The 21,683-nt window shown below is 38.9% G+C and overlaps 1 protein-coding gene across 1 annotated transcript in view; it reads left to right on the top strand.

The window, feature by feature from the left end:
• The window catches only part of dcc (DCC netrin 1 receptor), a 306,408-nt gene that overhangs the window by 217,759 nt on the left and 66,966 nt on the right, over positions 1 to 21,683 (top strand). The window contains exons 16-19 of the mRNA XM_074689948.1: positions 1,289 to 1,384; positions 10,501 to 10,739; positions 14,057 to 14,195; positions 21,370 to 21,477. Of these exons, the coding sequence (XP_074546049.1) occupies positions 1,289 to 1,384; positions 10,501 to 10,739; positions 14,057 to 14,195; positions 21,370 to 21,477 (582 nt within the window). The remainder of the gene's footprint in view (positions 1 to 1,288; positions 1,385 to 10,500; positions 10,740 to 14,056; positions 14,196 to 21,369; positions 21,478 to 21,683) is intronic.

Genomic DNA, 21,683 nt, shown 5'->3' with positions numbered 1-21,683 from the left:
CTCATCTTTTCGTCAACAAAAAAAAAAAAAAAAAGGTCTCACAACCATATGTCTTGATTTTATATTAAGTGTAGCTGAACACTTCCCTCATTAAATCAGTGATATTAGTCAGATGTCAGCAGATGCCTACCAGCCACTTCCTGTGCAATGCAAACTATAAATACGAAGAACTTTAAAATTCCCATTGCATATTTTAGAACATATATTTCACTGGCTTTAAATGCAAAGGATCCTGCATGACTCCTTCAGCGAGAAAAAAACAACAGGATGTTGATGCCTCAAATACACCTAATTTGTCTGCAGTCTGACTCCATACTGTTGAATGTTAACTACATTTGCCAACTCACATCGGCTGTGTGTTCAGTCCAGAAAGCTGCATGACTGACAGACAGCTGGAGTCACAGACCAAGGAGTCCCACGCTTACCACTCCTGGCTCCACGCATTATGTCTGTTTGTTGTTGAAGTCAAGCTAAATACAAACTTACTTTACCTGCGACTGGAGCGGATGCAGCCTAAGTTGACTTGAAAGGAAACCTTTCTGATCCATTGCCGTGATGGAGCAGAGATGGACTGCAGACACATTTGGTGTATTTCAGCTGTTATAAAAACAAAGAAATATCCATTTCTCAAAATACAAAAAACTATCCAGGTAGATGATGACCGTAATCTTGATGGGCTTTAGTTGGGACATGGGGATAGAAGGGAAAGGTTTTTGCTGTATCATGAAAATGATCCAGTTTAAGATAAATAATGAAGAACTTAACAGTCTCAACAGTAGAAAATATCTTACTTCAGACTGAAAAGAAAAAATATAACTTACAGGAAAATGGAAGCAACTCAGCTTTCACATACAAAGGACTCTGTTTCACAATGAAAGTTGTCTTTAAAAACAATTTTGATCAGAATCAAGATAAATGCAACATAAATGATGAAAATGACCCTGCCTGTGAATAAAAAGAGTTTTCCATGAACATGTGACTGATAAGGATCATGCTTAAGGTCTCTGCACACTTAGTCTGTTATTTTTCGATGTGTTTTTTTCGATCTATAATCCCTAAAAAGAAGCGCCACGTAAAGACAGTGTTCACACTGAATCTGATGAAAAGAAAAAAATGAACAGAACTCTGAGCTGTTTCTGAACATGTAGCAAAGGGAGAGAGAACCATTAAAAGCAGCATGTCGATGCAGCTACACTTGAACATGGTAATGCTATGAGTTGTATTTGATGAAAAATGACTCTTCATGGATCTCTCTGCCTGTCCCTCTATCTTGTTCTCTCCCTCACAGAGCCGAGCTCACACTATGTGATTTCCCTGAAGGCGTTCAATAATGCTGGAGAGGGAGTTCCTCTGTACGAGAGCGCTGTCACTCGATCTCTGACAGGTACAATCACACACAAATCACCCATTATAATCACTGCAATCTTGGTTTATGGTCTCTTACAGTAGTGTTATGATAATACACAAGTGATATGTTACAGATTGGATTGCATGCTACATATCAGTCCAGAGAGAGTGCACTCTTTGCTGGCTGTCTTTATGATGGTTATGTGGCAATAGAAATAAAAAGTGTAGTGTAGTGAAACTATTATTAATTTTTTTCAGATGTGCTAATAGTTAAATAATTGGTGGGGTGTTTGAAGTATTCAGCAGAATGGTTATGGCTCCAGGACGTCTCTGGTCCAGCTGCGCCTCATCACAGCATCAGATCAGATAGGTTTCCATTTGAGTCAATCTGTCAACTTACACTGGCTGCAAGGCTGGTCCAGCAGGTGGCAGGTAATATGCAGCCATCATATTTTCAGCATAGAAAAGACTGAGCAGCACAGGAAGTTGTGAATGGAAACTACTTAAAAACAGCCAGTGACTTTCAAAATAAAACAAAGAGTGTCAAAACCAGATCTTATTTAGCTTGAGTGCAAAAACAGACATAATGAGAAAGGAAAGACCCAGAGTCAACAGGTTTCAGGGTTTACAGCCCAACATGAATGAAGAAAGGCTTATCTGTGACTCCAGCTGTCTGTCAGTCATGTAGCTTAACCGCAACAGGTGTAAGTTGATGAACGTAGACAAAACACAACAGAGAAGAGCCGGACTGCAGATGTATCTCAAGGTGAAACACGCTTGATGAGCAGTAACATGTTGGCTAAGAGGGAGCATTTGATGTGAGCTAGCAAAATACACAACGATCTGGACATGGGATTGCTCTGTTTCAATGGAAAGCCATCACCAAGGGCACATAATTGGGAAACTGTCACATTAGTTGAGTTTGGTACGAGTTAACAACAGAGAAAAGTGATAACAGAGTTGAGTTTTTTTTTCAACAAATACATTTGAGGATATACATAAATGCTTTTGGTTTCAGCCATTCAGCCTAAAGCATCTTGAAGAGTTGTCAGTCAAGTTTTGAAGAATTTACAACGGGGATATCAAATGTGTTAAGTTTTTCTCTATTATTATTATTTTTTTTAACAAAAAGGAAATAATCAAAGGAACTTTTCATATATTTGCTTGCTCCGGGTAAAGCCTAACCTGGATATCTTGCAGTTTGGATCCTGGAGAAAAGAATTTAAAGTGATAGTCTGACAGTCTGTCAATCTGAACCAAACAACACGAGGCAGTAAAATATTCATCAAAAGAAGATGCTCACAGATTAGCCCCAGCCAGATTTTGTGTTTAACACAGTTTAACACATAGCTGTGTGTGTGTGTGTGTATCGTAATTATATCTCACTGCTTCTGTATTCTGGTGTGTTTTTGATTCAGACGTATCAGCTCTTCCGCCAGACTGTGAGCTGAAGAAGTGAGATAAATGAAACATGTGTGACTCCTAGCCAAGTTTCATCTTATGAATTAAACAGCCTGCTCACCCAGCAGCCTGCAGCTGACATAAATCCTTTATTACTCACATAAAACTGCCACATTCGGAGCTTTTTACCCCTTCATGATGTGATGATACAGCAGGGACCACTCAGCTCACTCCCTGTCTCCTAACCTTCTCTACACATACATGTTTTCCGGAAAAAAAACTTCATAGGTGAAGATTATTATAACTGAAACTTGTTGTCTTTGATTGATGTATCTTTTAAAGAGGACTAAAGGAGCAATGAAACAGAAAGAGGAGAAGAAGAGAAGGAGATGAGGGTCTCAAAGGGAGATATGCAGCAGGATGAGGGCAGGGAGGCAGAGAAAGACAGTTGATGGACTTTAATAAGACCTTACATAAGGAGGAGGGAAGCAGAGGAAGAAAAAATAAATTACAAAAGGGAGAGAGAAGAGATGAGGGATGAGACAAAGTGGGCATGATAATAAAGAGAATAAGATAAGAGGATAATATAAGAAGAGGGGACAGAGTCTGAAGCGTGGGATGTAGAAAGAAAAATAAAAGAACAACGCTTTAGGATATAGACATTTATTGGCGCTTAGATTTATTCATCTTTTGCTCCCACAATTGAGTTATTAAAACACACATGCTGAATAAACAACAACGGAGACATATCTGGCGCTCAACTGACGTCCAGCTGTGTTCAACACATCAAAACTTTTGGAATAGGTTTTTCACCAAACAACTCAAAGTAAAAAAGAAATATATCAAGACAAATTAAAATTGAAAGAACATGAGTAACATGGAAATCTGTAAATCAGTGCCACCTTTTGGCCTGGAGTCTGGCCCACACTGTCATGAAGACATAACTTTTAACAAGGCGTGTGTTTTTTTGGAAATGGATAGAAATCAGATGAAAACAAATTTACTCTGTTCAAGACAACTTTACACTGGATACAATGCACCAAGGTAAGGTATTTATCAACAGTTACTGGGCACTGTTTAAAATGTGACAACTAGCAAACTTTGTCAGTTTGTACCATAGTTTAGTTGCCGGTAATATTAGTAAATCCTGGTTATTTTTTACAAGTGCTCGTCTACCAACTCCAACCTCACCAAGCAGAGCTAACGTAACCTCAAACTTCATTTTATTGATAGACTCTAAAGTTTGAACAGACCACTGCAGAATAACTGCTGCATGTGGGTTTGAATGGACATTATCACAAACAGCTTGACCCGCATTTTAGTCTTTAGCTCATGTTTTAGCCTGTAGTTCATGCCCAGTCACTCCCCTGTTTTGCTTTCTTCTGCTCTTCTGTCCTTTTTCAGTCCGACAGTGTCCACCATCACTACAAAATTAATCACAGAAATCATTTTCATCAGAAAAACACAGATCTATCTTCTCACTGCTGAACTTTGTCAGCTGGTGTGGTGTTGTCATAGAGACTTTGATGTGCTGTAAATCAGTCACTTAGAAACTCTTCACAGCCCCATTTAAGGAACAGGAGCTGTTTTCTAAACTACATGCTACATGCTGGCTGTACACATTGATCTATCCAAAATATAAAATGCAAACAAGAGAAAAATCTATTATATGCCAAAAACTAACAGGGTGCCATTCTAATTTGAGAGGCATCTTTGTATACAGCTGATCAGTCTACATTGAGTACTTTTTCCCACAATGCACAGCAATATATTTATATATACTGTTCATTTTGGAACCCTATATGGATCACTTGTTTACTTTTTGTTGTACCATAAGTTGATAGAAGGGGTCTTTTTTCTTCTGCTTTACAAAACCTAAAACCAAAAGAATACTATAAAACACACTGAGCTGAACAAAACAGTCATACCACATACTACTTTTAAAAGCAGTATGCATTATGCAGTACATTCTTACTATGTTGGTAAATAATATGAAGTTGGTGATTTTAAAAGTAGGGGCTGCACGGTGGGTGGTGCAACGGTTAGTGCTGCAGTCTCACAGCAAGAAGGTCCCCGGGTCAATTCCCAGCTTGGCTGGTAGACCTTTCTGTGTGGAGTTTGCATGTTCTCCCAGTACATGCGTGGGTTCCTCCCACATTCCAAAAACATGCTCATCAGGTTAATTGAGCACTCTAAATTGACCATAGGTGTGAGTGTGTGAGTGAATAGTTGTCTGTCTCTCTGTCAGTCCTGTGATAGACTGGCGACCAGTCCAGGGTGTACCCTGCCTCTCGCCCAATGACAGCTGGGATAGGCTCCAGCCACCCGCAACCCTGAACAGAATAAGCAGTTAAGAAAATGAATGAAAGAATGTGGATCTGCAGCAGCTGATTGCCTAGCTCCAGAGACAGTTTCCCAGAAATGGGGCGAGGCAGAATAATAACATCTCCTGTATGTTATGAAAGATCCTCATACAACAACACATGAGGAAAAAAACACACTTACTTTGAGCATCCATTGTCCTGCACTCTGAAAAATATCCTGCAGATAGCGAGAGCAGTATGCATAAGCTTTACTTTTGGTATATCTGAGCGCTGTGCAGCACCAGTGACACCATGCATTGTTAACTGAAATATAGCATGCAAGCCCATGTAAATAGAACACCCTGAGCAATGAGGACATGAATAGACACACCTGGAGCTCTTTATAGCTTTCCAGAACATCCTGACTTCTGCAGAGATCAACAGTCTAACACAGTTTTAGTCTGACAGTGAGGAGGTGATGAGATGAGACCCTGAGGGCTGAAAGGAAAACTAAACCTATTACTATTCTGACAAGGTCATCAGCAGTGACATACACACGTAGAAACATATCCACACACACATACACACTTTCTGTCGTGTCATGCCTGCTCGAGCTGAATTCTTTGTCACTTTATGGAGGCAGGCTGCTGGAGAGGGTTGTTTTTTTACGAGAGCTCTAAAAAATGCCTCGTTAACGGTCAGATCCTCGTTAATATACTGCCTCGTCCTCGCCTCGCAGCCCACACAGCCCACACGACGCGTACACACAACTGATCCTCATCCAGCCGCCACACTGTCATTTAATCAACGACCGGGGGACCGCAGAGAGGAGGAGAGGAAGGGAAAGGTGGAGGGAGAGAAGCGGTGTGACAGAAAGAAAGAAAGAAAGATGGAGAAAGATAGAGAGGAAGGGTACAAAAGGAATAAAAGAAATAAAGAGAAGAAGATATGAAAGATAAAGAAAGATAAAGAGAAAAGGGGAGAAGGCATCAAGTTTGTAAGCTAAGAAATGAGGGACGAAAGGAGGAAAGAAGGACAAGAAAGTCAGAAAATGGAGGAGGGATGTAAGGAAATATAGGAAGGAAGGTAGAGGGTGGAGGAGGAGGAGGCGTGTCCTCCGTCCTCATCAGTATTCTGTCCTGACTGGAGCTTTATTGTGATGCTGGACGACCAGTTTAACCACGACAGCGCCTGCTGCAGCTCGCCCTGCAGCTCCAAACACCTCTTTCATCAATCCCTCCCTTCCTCTCTCTTCTCCTCTCTTTTTTATTCTCTGTCTCTCTCTCATCAGTCTCTCTGTCTGCATGGGCCCCTGCAGCTGTACATCTCTCCTGAACGCGGCACATTAGATGTCACTGTTGATTCTTTCAGGTGTCTCGTTTAGACAGCAGACACAACAGAATGAGCGGGACAGATGCTGCCTTCATGAACTATCGCTGAGTGTTCAGACCACAAGTTTCTGATGTTTAGATAGGCTATAACTTGAAAACAAGAGTTAAATTTAAGTTAGCGATTTGAATCAAGCCCTAGCCTGCTCCAAAGTTTTAGTCTGTGAATTTCTAACAAGAATTGTTGTCATGACCTGAAACTACCTAAAATCACTCAGTGACTTTCAAAATAAAACAGACTGTGTTAAGATCAGTTTGTGTTAAGCTTGACTATGAAGACGAACAAACATAATAAGTGGAGCCAGACCAGGAGTCAACAGGTTTGAGGTTTCACAGCCCAACATGCATGAAGAGAGACTTATCAATGGAGTGGAAAGCGCAGTAACTCCTTTGTCTCGTGACTACAGCTGTCTGTCAGCCATGCTACTTGTCGAACTGAACAGGCAGCTGGTGTGATTTGACAAATGCAGTCAAGACATTGCAAAGCCAGTTTAACACACCTAGGGTAACTTTAGTGATCTGGCAATCAACTAAGCAGTCCCACAGCCTGTCACCAACCTGACATATCAACAGTTTCTGGACACATGTTTGCATGTTAATAATACTAAAACATGTAGTCAAAGAGATAAAGGATTCTGGCCTCAGCAGATGGCTGTAGCCTAAGAAGAGCAAGAACTAAGCACAAACTGAAATCAACACTACATTTGTAAAATTGCGGGAAATGGAGGGCCAATGTGAATCAGAATGTGAATTTACAAATAAAGACTTCTTCATCTTTCCCACAGTGCAGATAAATTAGATTATTTACTCCCTCTTCACTCTCTCAAATTAATTAGATGCTCAATTGTACTCATGTGGCCTGCATGATTGTCTGATAATTCTGCTGTAGTCTGGATGATATCTAACTGAGCAATAAGGAAAAGATAAAACTACCCTGAAGATATCCTTGGACTTAAATAGACACTGTGTTTTATTATTATTTATAGAACAACAACAACAAGGGGTGTTTTTTTAGAGAATTATGACAGTACAGGACTGTTATTTGCTGTCTTTTGTAAGTTAAAATCAGATGTCTTTGATCACGAGAAACAACTTTTCAATAGTCTGATCTCCTCTACCAGGATACTCCGGTTCGGCTCCGCTCTGTTGCATGTTGATTGCTTACGTCAACTCACACCAGCAGCATGTTCAGTCTGATGGCTGTCAGGATGGTATTACCATGAATAGGGGACTGTTTTCATGCTGGGATGCTGGTGGAAGATACTAATAGTACTAATAATAGAAAGTATCAAACACCAGTCATAGCAAGAAGGGTGTCCACATAAAGATTGCCACCATCTTGAATGCAGAAAGTCTGTTGTTGGAGGTCTGCTCCTCTCTCAGGTTAGCTTTATAAGGCTCAGTGACAACAGCAAGGCCAGGGTCTTTTTTGGGCTCTAAGGTTATCCCCGGTCTTCGGAACAACTTTTCTGTAAACATCTGACCTTTCATGAACCCAAACACAACCCACACACCTTTCTCTCTCTGTAAATGACTCAGTGAAACAAATCAGTTTGATTTTAAACTGTCTCTGTCACTAACTGTGTTTCTGCTTTTAATAGGTTTGACTAGCAGTAGATCACAGAGCACAGGGCTGGAATCAGTTGAACAACTTTTTCGTTCTTTTCTCTGTTTGCCTGTTCCAGCTCTCTTTTAGCATCTATTAGCATCTCTTTCACGTTCCTGTGCCTTTAAGGTGCTCCTCCCACATTAATGTCCTGCTTCAATAGTTTAAATTGAATGACCTTGGAGGTGTTAAAGTGCTGCATGTCAAAATTTATAATTGACTCCAAGCCTCTTTTTGTTCTCAGTGCTACTTCCTAATGTATTCCACTGCTTGCTGGTTTTATCTAAGGAGCCTTTGCTTTTGGTTATGGGTTCCTAAAACATGCTCCAATCTTTGAATTCTCAAAGGGCACCTGAAGGCAGTGTCTGCTCTCTGATTGGCTGAAGAAACAGATCCACACAGATGGGTTTTATTTGTACAAATATACAGAAGCCAACATTGTGTGAACTGATATGAAGCCTGGAAAACAATGCAGTGCCAGATGGCAAGCTTGTATCTCCAGCTCTCTTGTGAATTTGATGTGAAACACAACTTCAGATGTGATGAATTCTCAATCCATCGGCAAGTGATAAATAATTGAAAACTGGAATGTGAAACGTGTTATGCTTGTTTTCATATAAAATATGCATTATTCATGTGAAACATTTGCGTATGTGTCTATCAGACATTTTAACTACCAGTGAGAGTTTTTTTTAAAACAGATTTTCATGGCTCATTAAACCAAAAACATACGTCCCAAGGTTTATTTTTATAGCTTCAGCCATCGTTTCCCAGCAATAATGATAACAATCTACTAACTGAAGTAGTTGTTGGGTTTGCATGCCATGACATCAGTTGCTTGAAAATAGGCTAAATAGAAGTATTTCAGCACTCAGTTCTTGCTGCAGCTTCAGCCATTCTCAGGCCTGCTGTAAGAAGCTGTATGAACAGAAAAATCAATCCTACACACAAACCTAAACATATACAGTCATAGAAAATGATTATTAGGCTACCTTTGTTTCTTCAATTTCTTGTTTGTTTTAATATCTGCTAACGCTGAAGGTATATTACTTGAAGAATATACAAACGTGACAAAACTGCATGGTATGTAAGAGGCCATTTCCCGCTTTCATTCAAGCTGTAGCACATCTCGGAAGTTGTCAGCTCTCATATAATGCCTAAAACAAAAAGACTTATGTGAAGCCACAAAAGGGGCCATCTTGGCACTGCTGGAAATTGGCACGAATGAGAGACAGGCAGCCAAAAAACTGAAGTTCTCCAAGACAGCCATTCATTTCACCAAGAAGAAGCAAGCCAACTGTGGTACTACTAAACTGAGGCAGGAAACATCTTTATACCTCATGAGATGACCGTGCACTCATTCGTCTACGTGTCAGGAGTCTTCGCCAGACCTCTAGGGACCTTAATAATAATAATGTGAGTGAAATGTCACTTGTTCAGTTCAAAACAGACTTCTTGAAGCTGGTCTGAAGTCACACAGGACATAGAAGAAGCCCTTCATCAATGAGAGGCTGAGGAAGGCCTGGTTACTCTTTGCTGGGGATAACAAGAATTGGACTGTTGAATGTTGGGGTAAAGGTTCTCTTCAGTCCAGAAAACATCATCATGTTGTGGAACATAATCTCACTCAAAATGGAGAACCACAAGCCCAAAAACAAAGCAGATCTGTTTGATCTCTGGTGGAGAGTATGCCAAAACACATGAGTGTAGTCATCAAAAACAATCAAGTAATAATTCTGTGAGTATAACATGACTAAAACATGAAGAAAAAAAAAAAAACATGAAAAGCCTGAAAGCACTGTTTTTTGAAGCACAGTGCTGTAGCTATTAATGTAAGAACCTAAGTAAACCACAGTAAATGGGGAGGTATCAGCCCTTAAAAAAACTCTTATGAGCTATTTTTGTTGTCATCATTGTATTTTTCTGAACAAATATACCTTTAGTTGTACCTGGAATTAAATATACAAGAAACAAGAGTGGTCTAATTTTTTTTTTTTTTTTTCCATGACTGCAAAAGATTACAGATCAAAAATAGAAAAATAACCTCAGATGTAAGTTCTTGCAGGTGTTGGCTTTTCCTGGTCTACTTTAAAACCCGCCTCTTTGTGGATCTGAGCTTTCACCTCCTGTTTAGAATGACTGTTTTCTTATCTTGTGTCTTTGTCTTTCTTTTCTCTCTCCTTTTTTCCATTCCTCATCATTTAAATTCTCTTTTCTTTCTTTCCTCTCAAACATGGTCTCCACCTGCATGACTCTGACAAACTTGCATGTTTTCCTATGTATTTCCCTTTTCTTTGTGTGAACTCATAACAAACCTTTATCACTCTCAATATGTGCTTGTTTCCCTCTAAACTCCATTTACAAATATTCATTGTGATGCATTCATTCATTAATACATGGAATGATTTCATGAATGATCCCTGAACACCATGGATACCATTAATGACCACCTCAGACCCCATTGACCCATCTGAGGATGACCTCTTCCACCTCTTTGATAAATACCCCACTCCCATGCCAGACACCAGCACTCCCATGATCCCCCCGGTAGGAGTCCAAGCAGTGGCTCTATCCTCAGACTCGGTTCGTGTGTCCTGGGCTGACAACTCCATGACCAAGAACCAGAAGGCATCCGAGGTCCGGTACTACTCTGTCAAGTGGAAGACCAGCTACTCCACTAGTGGAAAATACAAGGTAAATACACTCAGACATTAGGTGCAGCTGTTTTTATCAGTTATTTGTTCATGTAGGCGTCTCTCAGGACCTGACCACACCCAAATCAACTTTAAATGGGGAAGGAAAGACAAAATAAACTTGACTTGAACATAAGAAAAAGTGATTCATGGCTTAACATGCGTTTACTCTTTCAGCTTTGAATGACCTTATATTTCTGACTTGACACTGACTTGTCTTGACTTGTTAAGTTGACCCTGGAGTTTTATTGAAGTTTGTGATACTTGTCTCGGATCCTCTTTGTCATATATGGATGGGAATTGATAAGATTTTATTGATATCAATGCCATTATCGCTTCTGCTTATTGATTCAACTCTTTGTAGAAGTTGTGAAAGCAGCAGAGGTACTCGGTCCACTATATTGCTATAGTCTAAAAATAACCAAATGACAAACTATTTGTACAGCATTTACTTCAGTCGATATTAAGTCAAATACATAATACATTGTTAAGTCTGGCATGTATTGTGCTTATGTTAACACAGGACACACATACCTTCCATGCCGTGCTGAGATGGCGCAGCAGCGGCTGACGACCAGCAGAGAGCATTGAATACATGTGACTTCTCTTATTTGATGCTGTTGCAAGTTATCACTGTTTGACGAATGTGGCACGTCGCACTGTTGTCCTCTTTGCCTACTTTTTGTACAGTCTGTCGTCTTTTTTCCTCCAAGTGTCTGTTCTCATCCATGTAGACAGGCTCTTGCAAGACCGTTTTTCAAGGCACCAGGAAGAAAGGCAATCATTACGATAAAATGCAAACAATGTTGATGGATTGAACCATTTGGAACTGGTTCTCAACAAGAACTGGTTCTCGATTCCCTTCCCTACTGCCATACATAAAACTTAGATTGCATATTTCACACCTCTACCTACTTATGTTTGGAGCTCCCTGCTTCTCTAGAAACCTTTTTGGTGCTTGACTTTAAAATTACCTGCCTTGGTCAAGTGCTCAATTAATGATTATACTGCATTGACTTGCTACTTGGCTTGAGACTAATCTGCATCGAATAAGTACTTTATATAAGACCAAGGTTGACTTTTTGCTTGATAAGGGACTCACTAACACAACAATTGGAATGAATTTGACATGACTTCTCAGCTACTGAATTACCTTCTTTTACTTGACTTAGAAGTTACCTCTTTTGACTTGGACCTTGTCTACCATGAATGAGTTTTTGCTTTTTTTATATGACTACTTAGACTTGGCTCATTCCTACCCTAATGTTGTTAAGGACAAAAAAAAATGCCTTGACCTTGTTTAAGGACTTACCTGCTTAACTTACAAGTTGACCTGAAACCTGCTTTCATGTAGTTCTTGCCTTGGAACTTTGGTGTGTGGACTATATTTGTGTGTAAGGGATTACCTGCCTGACTTACTAGTTACAAACAATTTGGAACAACCCAGTAATGATATAGTCAATTTTTTAATTGTTTAGATCCGACCTTTTTCGACTATAAGGTACAAACTTGACAACATGTTTGTTCTTGTTGGATTTGACTCTTTAAACTCAGTTTCATTAAATTTGGAGTTAAACCTGAACCTGGAATTCAACTTGGTCATATTTAAGGACATAAAGGGGCAATTTTCTTCTGAAATTCACTTTAGATTAACTTGAGTTGACTAGAGACTCTGTTTTTATATTGTCTCTAGTTTGTCTACTACAGTCGTATGAAAAAGTTTGGGCAGCCCTGAGAGCTTCAATTATTTCCATTGTCAAATTATTGGGTGTTTGTATCAGCAACTTCATTTTCATCTGTCAAATAACTGATGGACTCTGACAAAGGGAACATAGTACACACCAATCCTTGCTTTTTGAGTCATTTGAGAGTTGTTTCGAGGCCCCCATGTTGCTTATTTTCAGAGGAGGATCAAAGAGAAGAAAAAAATGAAATTGGCCACCTTAAATACCCCTTCTCATAAATGGATGCACCTGTCTATGAAGTGCAATGCTTAACAAGCTCATTAAATCAGTTTTGTGTTCAAATAATCAGTGCTAAGTAGTTGCAGGTAGTCAAATCAATGAAATGACAAGGGTGCCCATTTTTTCACAGCCTATTTTAACATCTGATTTAATTTCATACAATTTGATATTGCTACACTTAAAGTCTTAGACTGGAAAACACCCACTCAGCTTTAATTAGAGAATGAATGGCATGCCACTGGGATCATTTTCTGTGAAGACAGAGGAAATTATTATGCAGCCTCAGAGGGGTGCCCAAACTTTCTCATATGACTGTATTTAATACACAAGTTACAGCAGACATTTTCCCCTCTTTATATTTAATGTTAACTTATTAACACTCTGTGTAGTTACCACAGCTGTCCCAGGACCTGCTGTGAGATGCTCAGCAGGAAAATAATTAAAAGTCAGATGTGTCATATTGAGTGCTTCCTGAGCTTTGGTAAAGCAGGGGCCGCCTCCTTCCGCTTTTACACCAGGAATCTCTCTGGGAGGAACAAGCAAACTATGGTCTTTGTGAACAACCATAATGAAAATTATAATAAACAAATCAGAGGAAAACACACCTGCTATTCCCCAGCTCATTTTATATGCTGTTATTGATTGAGGAATATGAGGAGATATTATTACAAGCTGACAGAAACAGCTTCAATAGTTTGACAGTGCTGCAGGAAAATTTCTGAAGTCAAACATCAACTGGAAAATATTTTATTGTCAAAGAACAAAAAAACCCAGAACCCTTCAGTGATCTTGTCATCTTTTCCTCCTCACCCTGTGAGACTTATTTTCTATTCAAACTCTGAACTGCACAGAAACTTTGACAATAATCTGAGTTTAGCTTTAAAAAACACTGGAAATAGTAAATCTATACAAGGGCAGACAGTCCACTCACCTTGATACGGCTCAGCTCCAGGGAGCCAGGGAGTCTTTTCTTCCTTTTTACTCTCCATCAAATTCATTGGAAAAAAAAACATTTTCATGGTGCTTCAAGGACTATTGGAGGTCTGGTCTTAAAGTGAAGGCACAAATTAAGGTTTATGGTTATGCCAGGATGTGTTAATTATCTCTGAAAGAAGTAATCTTTAAAGTTGAATAACAAGGACAGAGTGATTGTTGGAGAAAAATGGAGGACAGAAGTATTCATACTGAGGAATAATTCAGCTTAGTATGGATTAGCCATGTCTTCTTGAAAGAAAAACGTATGCTTTATCAAATACTGTACCAGCATTTTTATATCTTCCTCAACAAAACTTAATAAAAACATTCACGTATATGTCAGTTTGATTCTAAATACTTAAATTTACTCTCTCTCCAGTCTGCAGACACCACAGCCCTCAGTCATACTGTCACTGGACTCAAACCAAACACCATGTACGAGTTTGCTGTTATGGTAACCAAAGGCCGCAAGTCCAGCACCTGGAGTATGACCGCACATGCCACAACATATGAAGCAGGTAAGTAGCTAAGATGTAGACTTTTTTAGCTCTCTAACCTGGTACGTAATACTGTTATGTAAGAGATAACATACCAAAGGAGAGGTATCCTGCTCACCCTGAAGGTTTTTAATATGTGCACCACTACCTCTTCACTTAGAGCTACCCCAATTTTTTGTCTGGTATATGATCACAGAGAGAAAGAGGACCCACATCCACTTGGCCAGGAGATCTGTTCAAGAATGAGACCAATGGCAAAAAATCTCACTCTCAGTCCAAGTTCATTATGGCTGTGACAGTAAATTCATCACATTGTTAACAGAAGTTACATAAAAGTTAACAAGGGCAAATCCATAAGGAACAAAGGGGCGGAGCAACATATATGGGAGATAGCCATTCCAAAGCACCATGAGCACACACCAGGTCGCAACCAATGGGACACAAGTGAGTCAGCAAGACACAGAATAAATAAGGGAAAGGCACACACTTACAAAGGAGGGACAACATTGAGCACAGCTAGACACTGTTATTGATGTTGGATTACAGGACAGGATGGTCACTGAGTTGCCCGGCCCAAGTAATAAGCCTGTGATGGAGGAGACCATTAAAAAGGGTTTTGTTATGTTTTTTCAACTTAAGCTGAAACACAATAAATACTATACATCTAGATTTTGGAAAACTTGCCCTTTTCCTGGAGCTCTGTGTTGGAGTTGCAACTTTCTCAAGTTAAACCTGATCCTTCTGCTCAGCTTACATGCTCTGAATGTGTATGTGCTGTATACTGAGACCTGTTGTTCTTTACATTGTAAGGAACAACAGGTCTCTCCTGTACTAGAATTTACCTCCTACTCTCATTGTGTACTGCACATCTTTCATCCCCTCATTTCATGTGAAAATGACTCAGAGCAAAGGCAGCTCAGTATTTTTCTCTGACACATATCTGAAGAGTCATTTTGATAAACTAAACAAGGGCCTTGTTTGGGAACCATGGGCTCACCTAAGCAATTCAGAAGCCAAATATATTTTATTTTCTTTATGCTCCCTAAACAGTGATTACTTTTAATAAGGGGTGTTACAATGTACCAAAGTCATGATGTGGTTCAGTGAGGTTTAATGGAGAAACTAAACTCTCCCCTGCATCACGGCAGCCGTCTGCAACAATGATACCCAACCGCAGACTGAATCAAAATGTCAAGGTATCCCTTTCAGGATGTTTACAATCATGTTTGTCGGATTTGTCAACCAATTAAGCGTGAACAGCATTACCCCAGTCATTTCCCCGAGGCCCACTGGAATACATTGACATTCAGAGAGAGCAGACGGACTGAGCCCACTCAGTCCCTGCAGTGATCAACAAGCTCTGGACACACAAACACTGACCACAGTTTCAGAACAAAGCCCAAAAAATGTTTTTCACTGCAGCTCAGAATAATTCTGCTTTACTGCCAGAAATAATAATCCACTGAGTCTGAAAGAGTCCAGCTGAGGCTCCTTATTGTATGTTTGTTTCTGGATCCTGCTACAAGGAGAGTCCCAAAACTGGTCCATTACACCCTTTAACCACTCCACACTTACTGGATGGATTGACCTTTGTTGCAGCGTGTTTGACACCACAATCAATAAAAGATAGCCAAAATAGTGCAGTTGGGCATGATATAATTTGATCTGCCCAGACATCGTCTGACCTGCAAATAATATGTTAAACCATTTATCTAATCTAAGTTGTATTATTTAGTGAGTAAAATGCCTTGTTGTTGTTTCCCGACTGTGTATCTGAAAGATCCAGTAACATATTTGGTTTGACACAAGTCTGAATTTCCTACATAACCCTGACATCTGTAAAAGCTGAAAATGTGTTTTCTGTCCTTCTTAAGGTTATATTTTGGAACATTTTTGCCTGTCTTTGATGGGACAGCTGAAGGTCAGAAGAGAGAGTGGGGATGGCAGCAAAGATTGAAAATGAACCCACAGGATGTCACCTCTGGGGTGTGATTTAACTGCTCATTTGAACCCATGCTCCTAAAAGTATTTAGCATCTGGAGTTATTTGGTGCCACTGAGTTATAGTCACTTTGAAATTAAGCCTTAGAAAATAATTTGGGCATGCAGAAAGATACCTGTGATACCTGATACCAGATATCTTTGCCCCACTTAGAAGAATCCCACTGGATGCTTTCCACAGTGACCCCCTTTTCGCTGATGAAATTGGTGATCTGAAAAAGAAAATGGTTCTGTTTTGTTGGTTTAAGTAAAAGGATTTAAATAAAATAGCATCATATTTCTCTTCTCAATATGTGACATTTTCAGTGCAGCTTCAGTCACCAGAGGGCAGATTTCCAATACTTAGTTTTATTGTAAAAAGGTAATCACCCTAGAATACTTCCTTGGGGGGACCCCGAAGGCAGTGGGCTTAGAAGCCAAGTACCCATTAACACTGACCTTTAAATATGCCTGAAAGATAATTGGGTTTCTTTCTTTTCTTTCTTTCTTTCTTTCTTTCTTTCTTTCTTTCTTTCTTTCTTTCTTTCTTTCTTTCTTTCTTTCTTTCTTTCTTTCTTTCTTGTCAAAATGAATAGTGTACTTCACATAAAATCAAAATCAAACAGTTGTTTGCTCAGAGGTCTGCAGTCCCTAACTAGTTGTTATCAGGAATCCTAAAGTGATTAAAATACAATACAAAATATGACACAAATTTCATCCTAATATTTAAAAGAATCATTCACATTTTATTTTTATAGACCTAATTAAAATCTGGTAAATTTGTATGGAAGCATATTTAGGACAAAATTCAAATCAAAGAAATACAGAAAATGCATTTGAATTTCAAGAATATAGGTGCAAGGACATAATTAAAATTAAATGCCAAATATCTAATTTTCATTTTCATCTTCAAGACTGCACTTTATGTAGCATAATTAATATTGAAATAAAAAGGATGTTTGCATTTTAATTTTCAACAAATGGTCTGCTAAATACTGGACATAATTTAAATAAAAATGCAAACATAAAATTCAATAGAGAAATTATGTTTTATTATCAATTTTACCAAACGCAATATGTTACTTAATCCAAATTAAATGAAAAAGATCATTTGCATTTTCATGTTAAACCCCGCCCCCAGACCAACATGAAAGTTAAATAGAAATCTGGACTCCTTGGTTATACATTATCTCTAACAGCATGTGGCAGTGTGTATGTGCCACACAGCAATCAACCCACAAAGTACCAGTAGCAGATAACGAAAGCACCCCCAACTGAATCATTTGAATCACTTCAGCAAAGTGTGAGTCGTTCACCGAATTGTTCAGTACCCACCGCTCTGCCTGTGAATCAGAGTTTAATAAGATGTAACACGGCTTCATGTTTAGTTCTGAATGCGATCATACTGAGAACAGCCAGTGGCGTATCATAAGTCAATGAGTTGATAACCTAGTAAAACTATAGTTTACAGCTGCTAAAACAGTTTTCCAACCATTTTGTTTATTACATTTAGTAAACAAATCATTCCTTGACTTGTTATTCTGAAGAGGGGAGAGATACAGGGGCCGAGCTGCCAGCTGCGCTTTTTTTTTTTTTTTTTTCCCTGTTTATCTGAAATTTTCTCGGATATTACACTTGATTTATTTGATTTTTCGGTAGAACAAAGTGATTTATTTAGTGAAGGAAATGTCAATGATCGAAAGGCCTGAGGTTCAAAGCGAAGTAGACTCAACATTAAAAAGGAAGAAAAAAATAAAAATAAAAGAACACGAACTGATTTATCATAAGTTTGGTGAACTGAACTTTGATCTTCTTTGCTCTTTAAATGTATTTGCACAATATCATGTGTGATTTCCAGTATAGCTCCACCCAACCATAGACCCTTACCTTTAAACCAGTCTGAATTCTTGAGATTTTCATAGTGGGTGTTCAAAGCTATGCAGATCAACCTAAGTGGTCAACCACTTAGTAGCATTCATTATAGATTGGAGATAACTGTAATTATCTTTTTTGTAAAAGCTTGCAATCCTTTACTTAATGCAATAGTTCCCAATAGGCCTGCAGAATATGAGCACATAGTGATTAAAGCATATAATATTCCAGTATGACATGAGATTAAGTGTGATAGATAAATGCTGCAGTTTCTGTTTATCTGCTGTAATGTGATCCTCTGTCTAGGGGTCACTGATCTCCAGCTCAAGCTTCACCTGGCTGGTGTAATCATTAAATTCAGGTCTATCTAACGGGTAAAATTTAGGTATTACTAGTAAGAAATTAATGTTTTGTCTGTATTAAACTTTTGGTCTTATTTACTGTTAAAGGTGTGTTTATTTTGTGATGTTGTGATAATGATGAAATTGCATTTATTCACAGCCCTGGTGTCATGTATACTCTTCCTGAAGCCTTTCTCTGATGAGAAATTCAGGTTGTAACTGTCACTTATAGACGCAGCTGGAACTTGTAATTTCCTCCAGCACATCATGTCAGCTTTAACAAGCAGTTTCATTAGTCAGTGCTGGTATGCAAGCTCTGAGACCTGTCCTGGTGCGAAGCTTATAAATTGTGTCTTTAATCACATCTATAACTCTGACAGCGTGCAGATATCACGCGCTAAAGCTCCAATAGGCTGCCACTTAGTTTCCATGGTGACAGTTGAGGAGAAAAAAAAAACTGGGGCTGGTTGAGAGGCTGAGTGCTTGACATTTTCACAACAGGAGTGGTACAACAGGGCAGTTTAGAAAAGTGCCTAAAAATACTTTCTGCACAGTTTTACAAAGTTCAAACAGAGAGAGCTACAGGAATGCATGGAAACAGTGTATTTAGATTATTGTCAGCTCCAGGATTCAAGGAGAAGAGGTACAGCACAGTGCAAGTTCAGTGCTATATTTAGCACCAGTGAAGGCAGGAAGGCTTCAGTGCCCAGATAGATGCTCTGCAAAAAGAATGAAACTAGTCTCTGGGAAGAGAGATGATCCAGACTCCTGGAGAAAAAACATTGTGCTCTGAGTTACTCACCTGGAGAGGTTTCTGCATGAGAAACAATCCATGCTTTTCAGAGAAGTGACTGCCCAGGAGCTCATCAGCAGGGGCTCAATTATAAGTCAGTAAACAGGTCGTTATTCATCAGTCTCATATGACGTCATTTAATCCAGGGGTCCCCATTTTTTTCTTTGAGGGCCGCATAACTTTGCCTTTCTCTGACAGGGGATATTGGTCTGTCTGTAAACAGAAACAACACATTATGGCCTGACTACCAATATCATTGTGGAAATTTAATTTGTCTCAGAAGGTTTTGTTATGCCCATATGGTTTTATGCCTGCTGAGAGGTTCTTAAAAAGACCTCTTTGAACATGTAATTCACAGAATCAAGCACCAAACTCTGTCTTCAGTATTTTCTTTGCTTCCAAACACCTTTCAGTTGGAAACAGGACGGCTGTGACAGTTTGCAGGAATGCATTTGGCCTTGCAAGTTTCCATACATATCTTTATAGCAGAATCTATAATGCCAGTTTATTAATCCAGATGAGACAAGCAGCCTTTTCTTTCTGTTTAACAACAAACTTATTCCACCATTTTTATATGTTTAAAAGGTTTTTAGCATGCTCACTACTACTAATGAGAATTATCTGCACTATCAAAATGAAGCATCACTTGTCATCAAATTTCACACTCTGTGCATTTGTAAAAAAGTTACTAATGAATTTACTAAAAGATAATATTATATATTATAAATGGTTACCAGCTAAGGAACGTTTCATTTAATAAGCCACACTTTTACATGTCTATGATTTAATTAATTAATTTAATTTAATTTTTACGATCTGTAGGTTGGGAACCCCTGATTTAATCCATGTACCTGTCAATATAGAACAATTCAAAACAATTTAGACCATTGGTTGTATGTGTGTAAAATTACGAAACACATCTCTACCCACTGAAGCCAGAGGTCTGGCTCCTTGTTTTGTACACTCACTTTGGCACTTCTTTTTACTTGTGTTGCCCTTTGCTGATAGTTTCTGTATCTTTTTCTCCCTGTTTGATCATGTGCCTCATTTTTCCAAAAGCCAGGGACAAGAGCTGCAAATGAGCGGTGTCAAGAAGTCCTACACACACTTCATTACTTGCACTTTAATTAGATGTAACAACCCCTATATGTCATACAAACTAATAGTGAAATAAATGAATACTCCCATGACTATTCTCAAGAGTCTATGCTGCCAGTATTATCTTTTTGAACAACTTGAACCATATTTTAATCTGGCAGATTTTAAAACAGCAGCTTCAACAGCATTAATCCCCTTTGTAAACCAATCCTTTTGTTGATAGGTTGCAGTGTAAGGATTTTTAAACAGGAGTAATGTGACCATGCTTCTTAGTTTTAGTAAACAGATATAATTGATTTGAACGAAAGTCACAAAATGCAGGACCACTGTGAAATGTTTGAGTAGTCATTACCTTTTAATGGATGTCACTTCAGTTTAAGTCTTTTAGTATAAATTACTAAAGTCGGTAAAAGTAACAAAAGTGATCATGGAGTCTGGTGCTGTTCGGTGTTGTGATGTTGGTTTGTGTATGAAATAAAATTCAGTTTGGATTCTCTATTACCAGAAACAAATGGCGCCAGCTGTCTTCTGCAGTTTGTGCAATCAGAAATCAGCAGTTTCATTCCAATTTTTTAACAACTGATTGGAACGCTCTCACCTTTTGTATAAACAAAATGATCTCTGCTCCTCCCCCCTAGTTTGATGTGCAGGAAAAGGGGGTTATGTACTGATCTCAAGAGATGGCTTATCAACCCAAGAAAGATGTGTCATCATACTAAAGTATTTCAAACTCTACTAAAAGGTCTTGTCACACACCTACCAAGCAGATTTTGCCAATCTTTCAGCAAAAAGTGACAACAGAGGGTTGAAAACAGCTTTTTGGACACAGATGAAGCTCTTGGCCAAATGTTTGAGTGATATGTAAATGGAAATGTTGAACTTATCCTTTAATGATATTCATTGTATGGGAACAAATGTAAGTGCAGGTAACTCTGTTTACTAAATTACTATGAAGTTACTTCAGAGCGCCATCTGTTGGTTGATTAACTGACTAATCAAACTTTTGAACCTCATCCCTTCATCATCTGATCTTTAAAGCTCCTTTGTTTCATCAAACCAGCTCTGGCACTGATTTTTCACTCCTCTCCCTTCTGTTCATCCATAATTCACAGCTCCAAGCTCAGCACCCAAAGATTTGACAGTGATCAGTCGTGAGGGACGACCCCGAGCCATCCTAATCAGCTGGCAACCACCGATGGAGGCTAACGGACGGATAACAGGTGAGCAATCACTCAAACACACCAATCAGCCCCACAGTAGACACTTTACTCATCAACTCAGAGCTGCTTTATAGTTCACACAAATTATTTTCCCCAGAGCTTTTTAGTAATTTGTTTTTCGATAAACTCTCTGATTATTTTAAAAGTTCATCATTCGGTCCGTGATGTGCCTGAAATACTGCAAAAACATTTGTTTAACCATCAAC

Source organism: Halichoeres trimaculatus, unplaced genomic scaffold (assembly GCF_033239565.1).
Source record: "Halichoeres trimaculatus isolate MK-OKI-2021-1 unplaced genomic scaffold, fHalTri1.1 fHalTri1_scaffold_16, whole genome shotgun sequence".
Classification (NCBI taxonomy): domain Eukaryota; kingdom Metazoa; phylum Chordata; class Actinopteri; order Labriformes; family Labridae; genus Halichoeres; species Halichoeres trimaculatus.
Note: the sequence above shows the minus strand (reverse complement) of the source record. Positions and strands in the feature narration are given on the sequence as shown.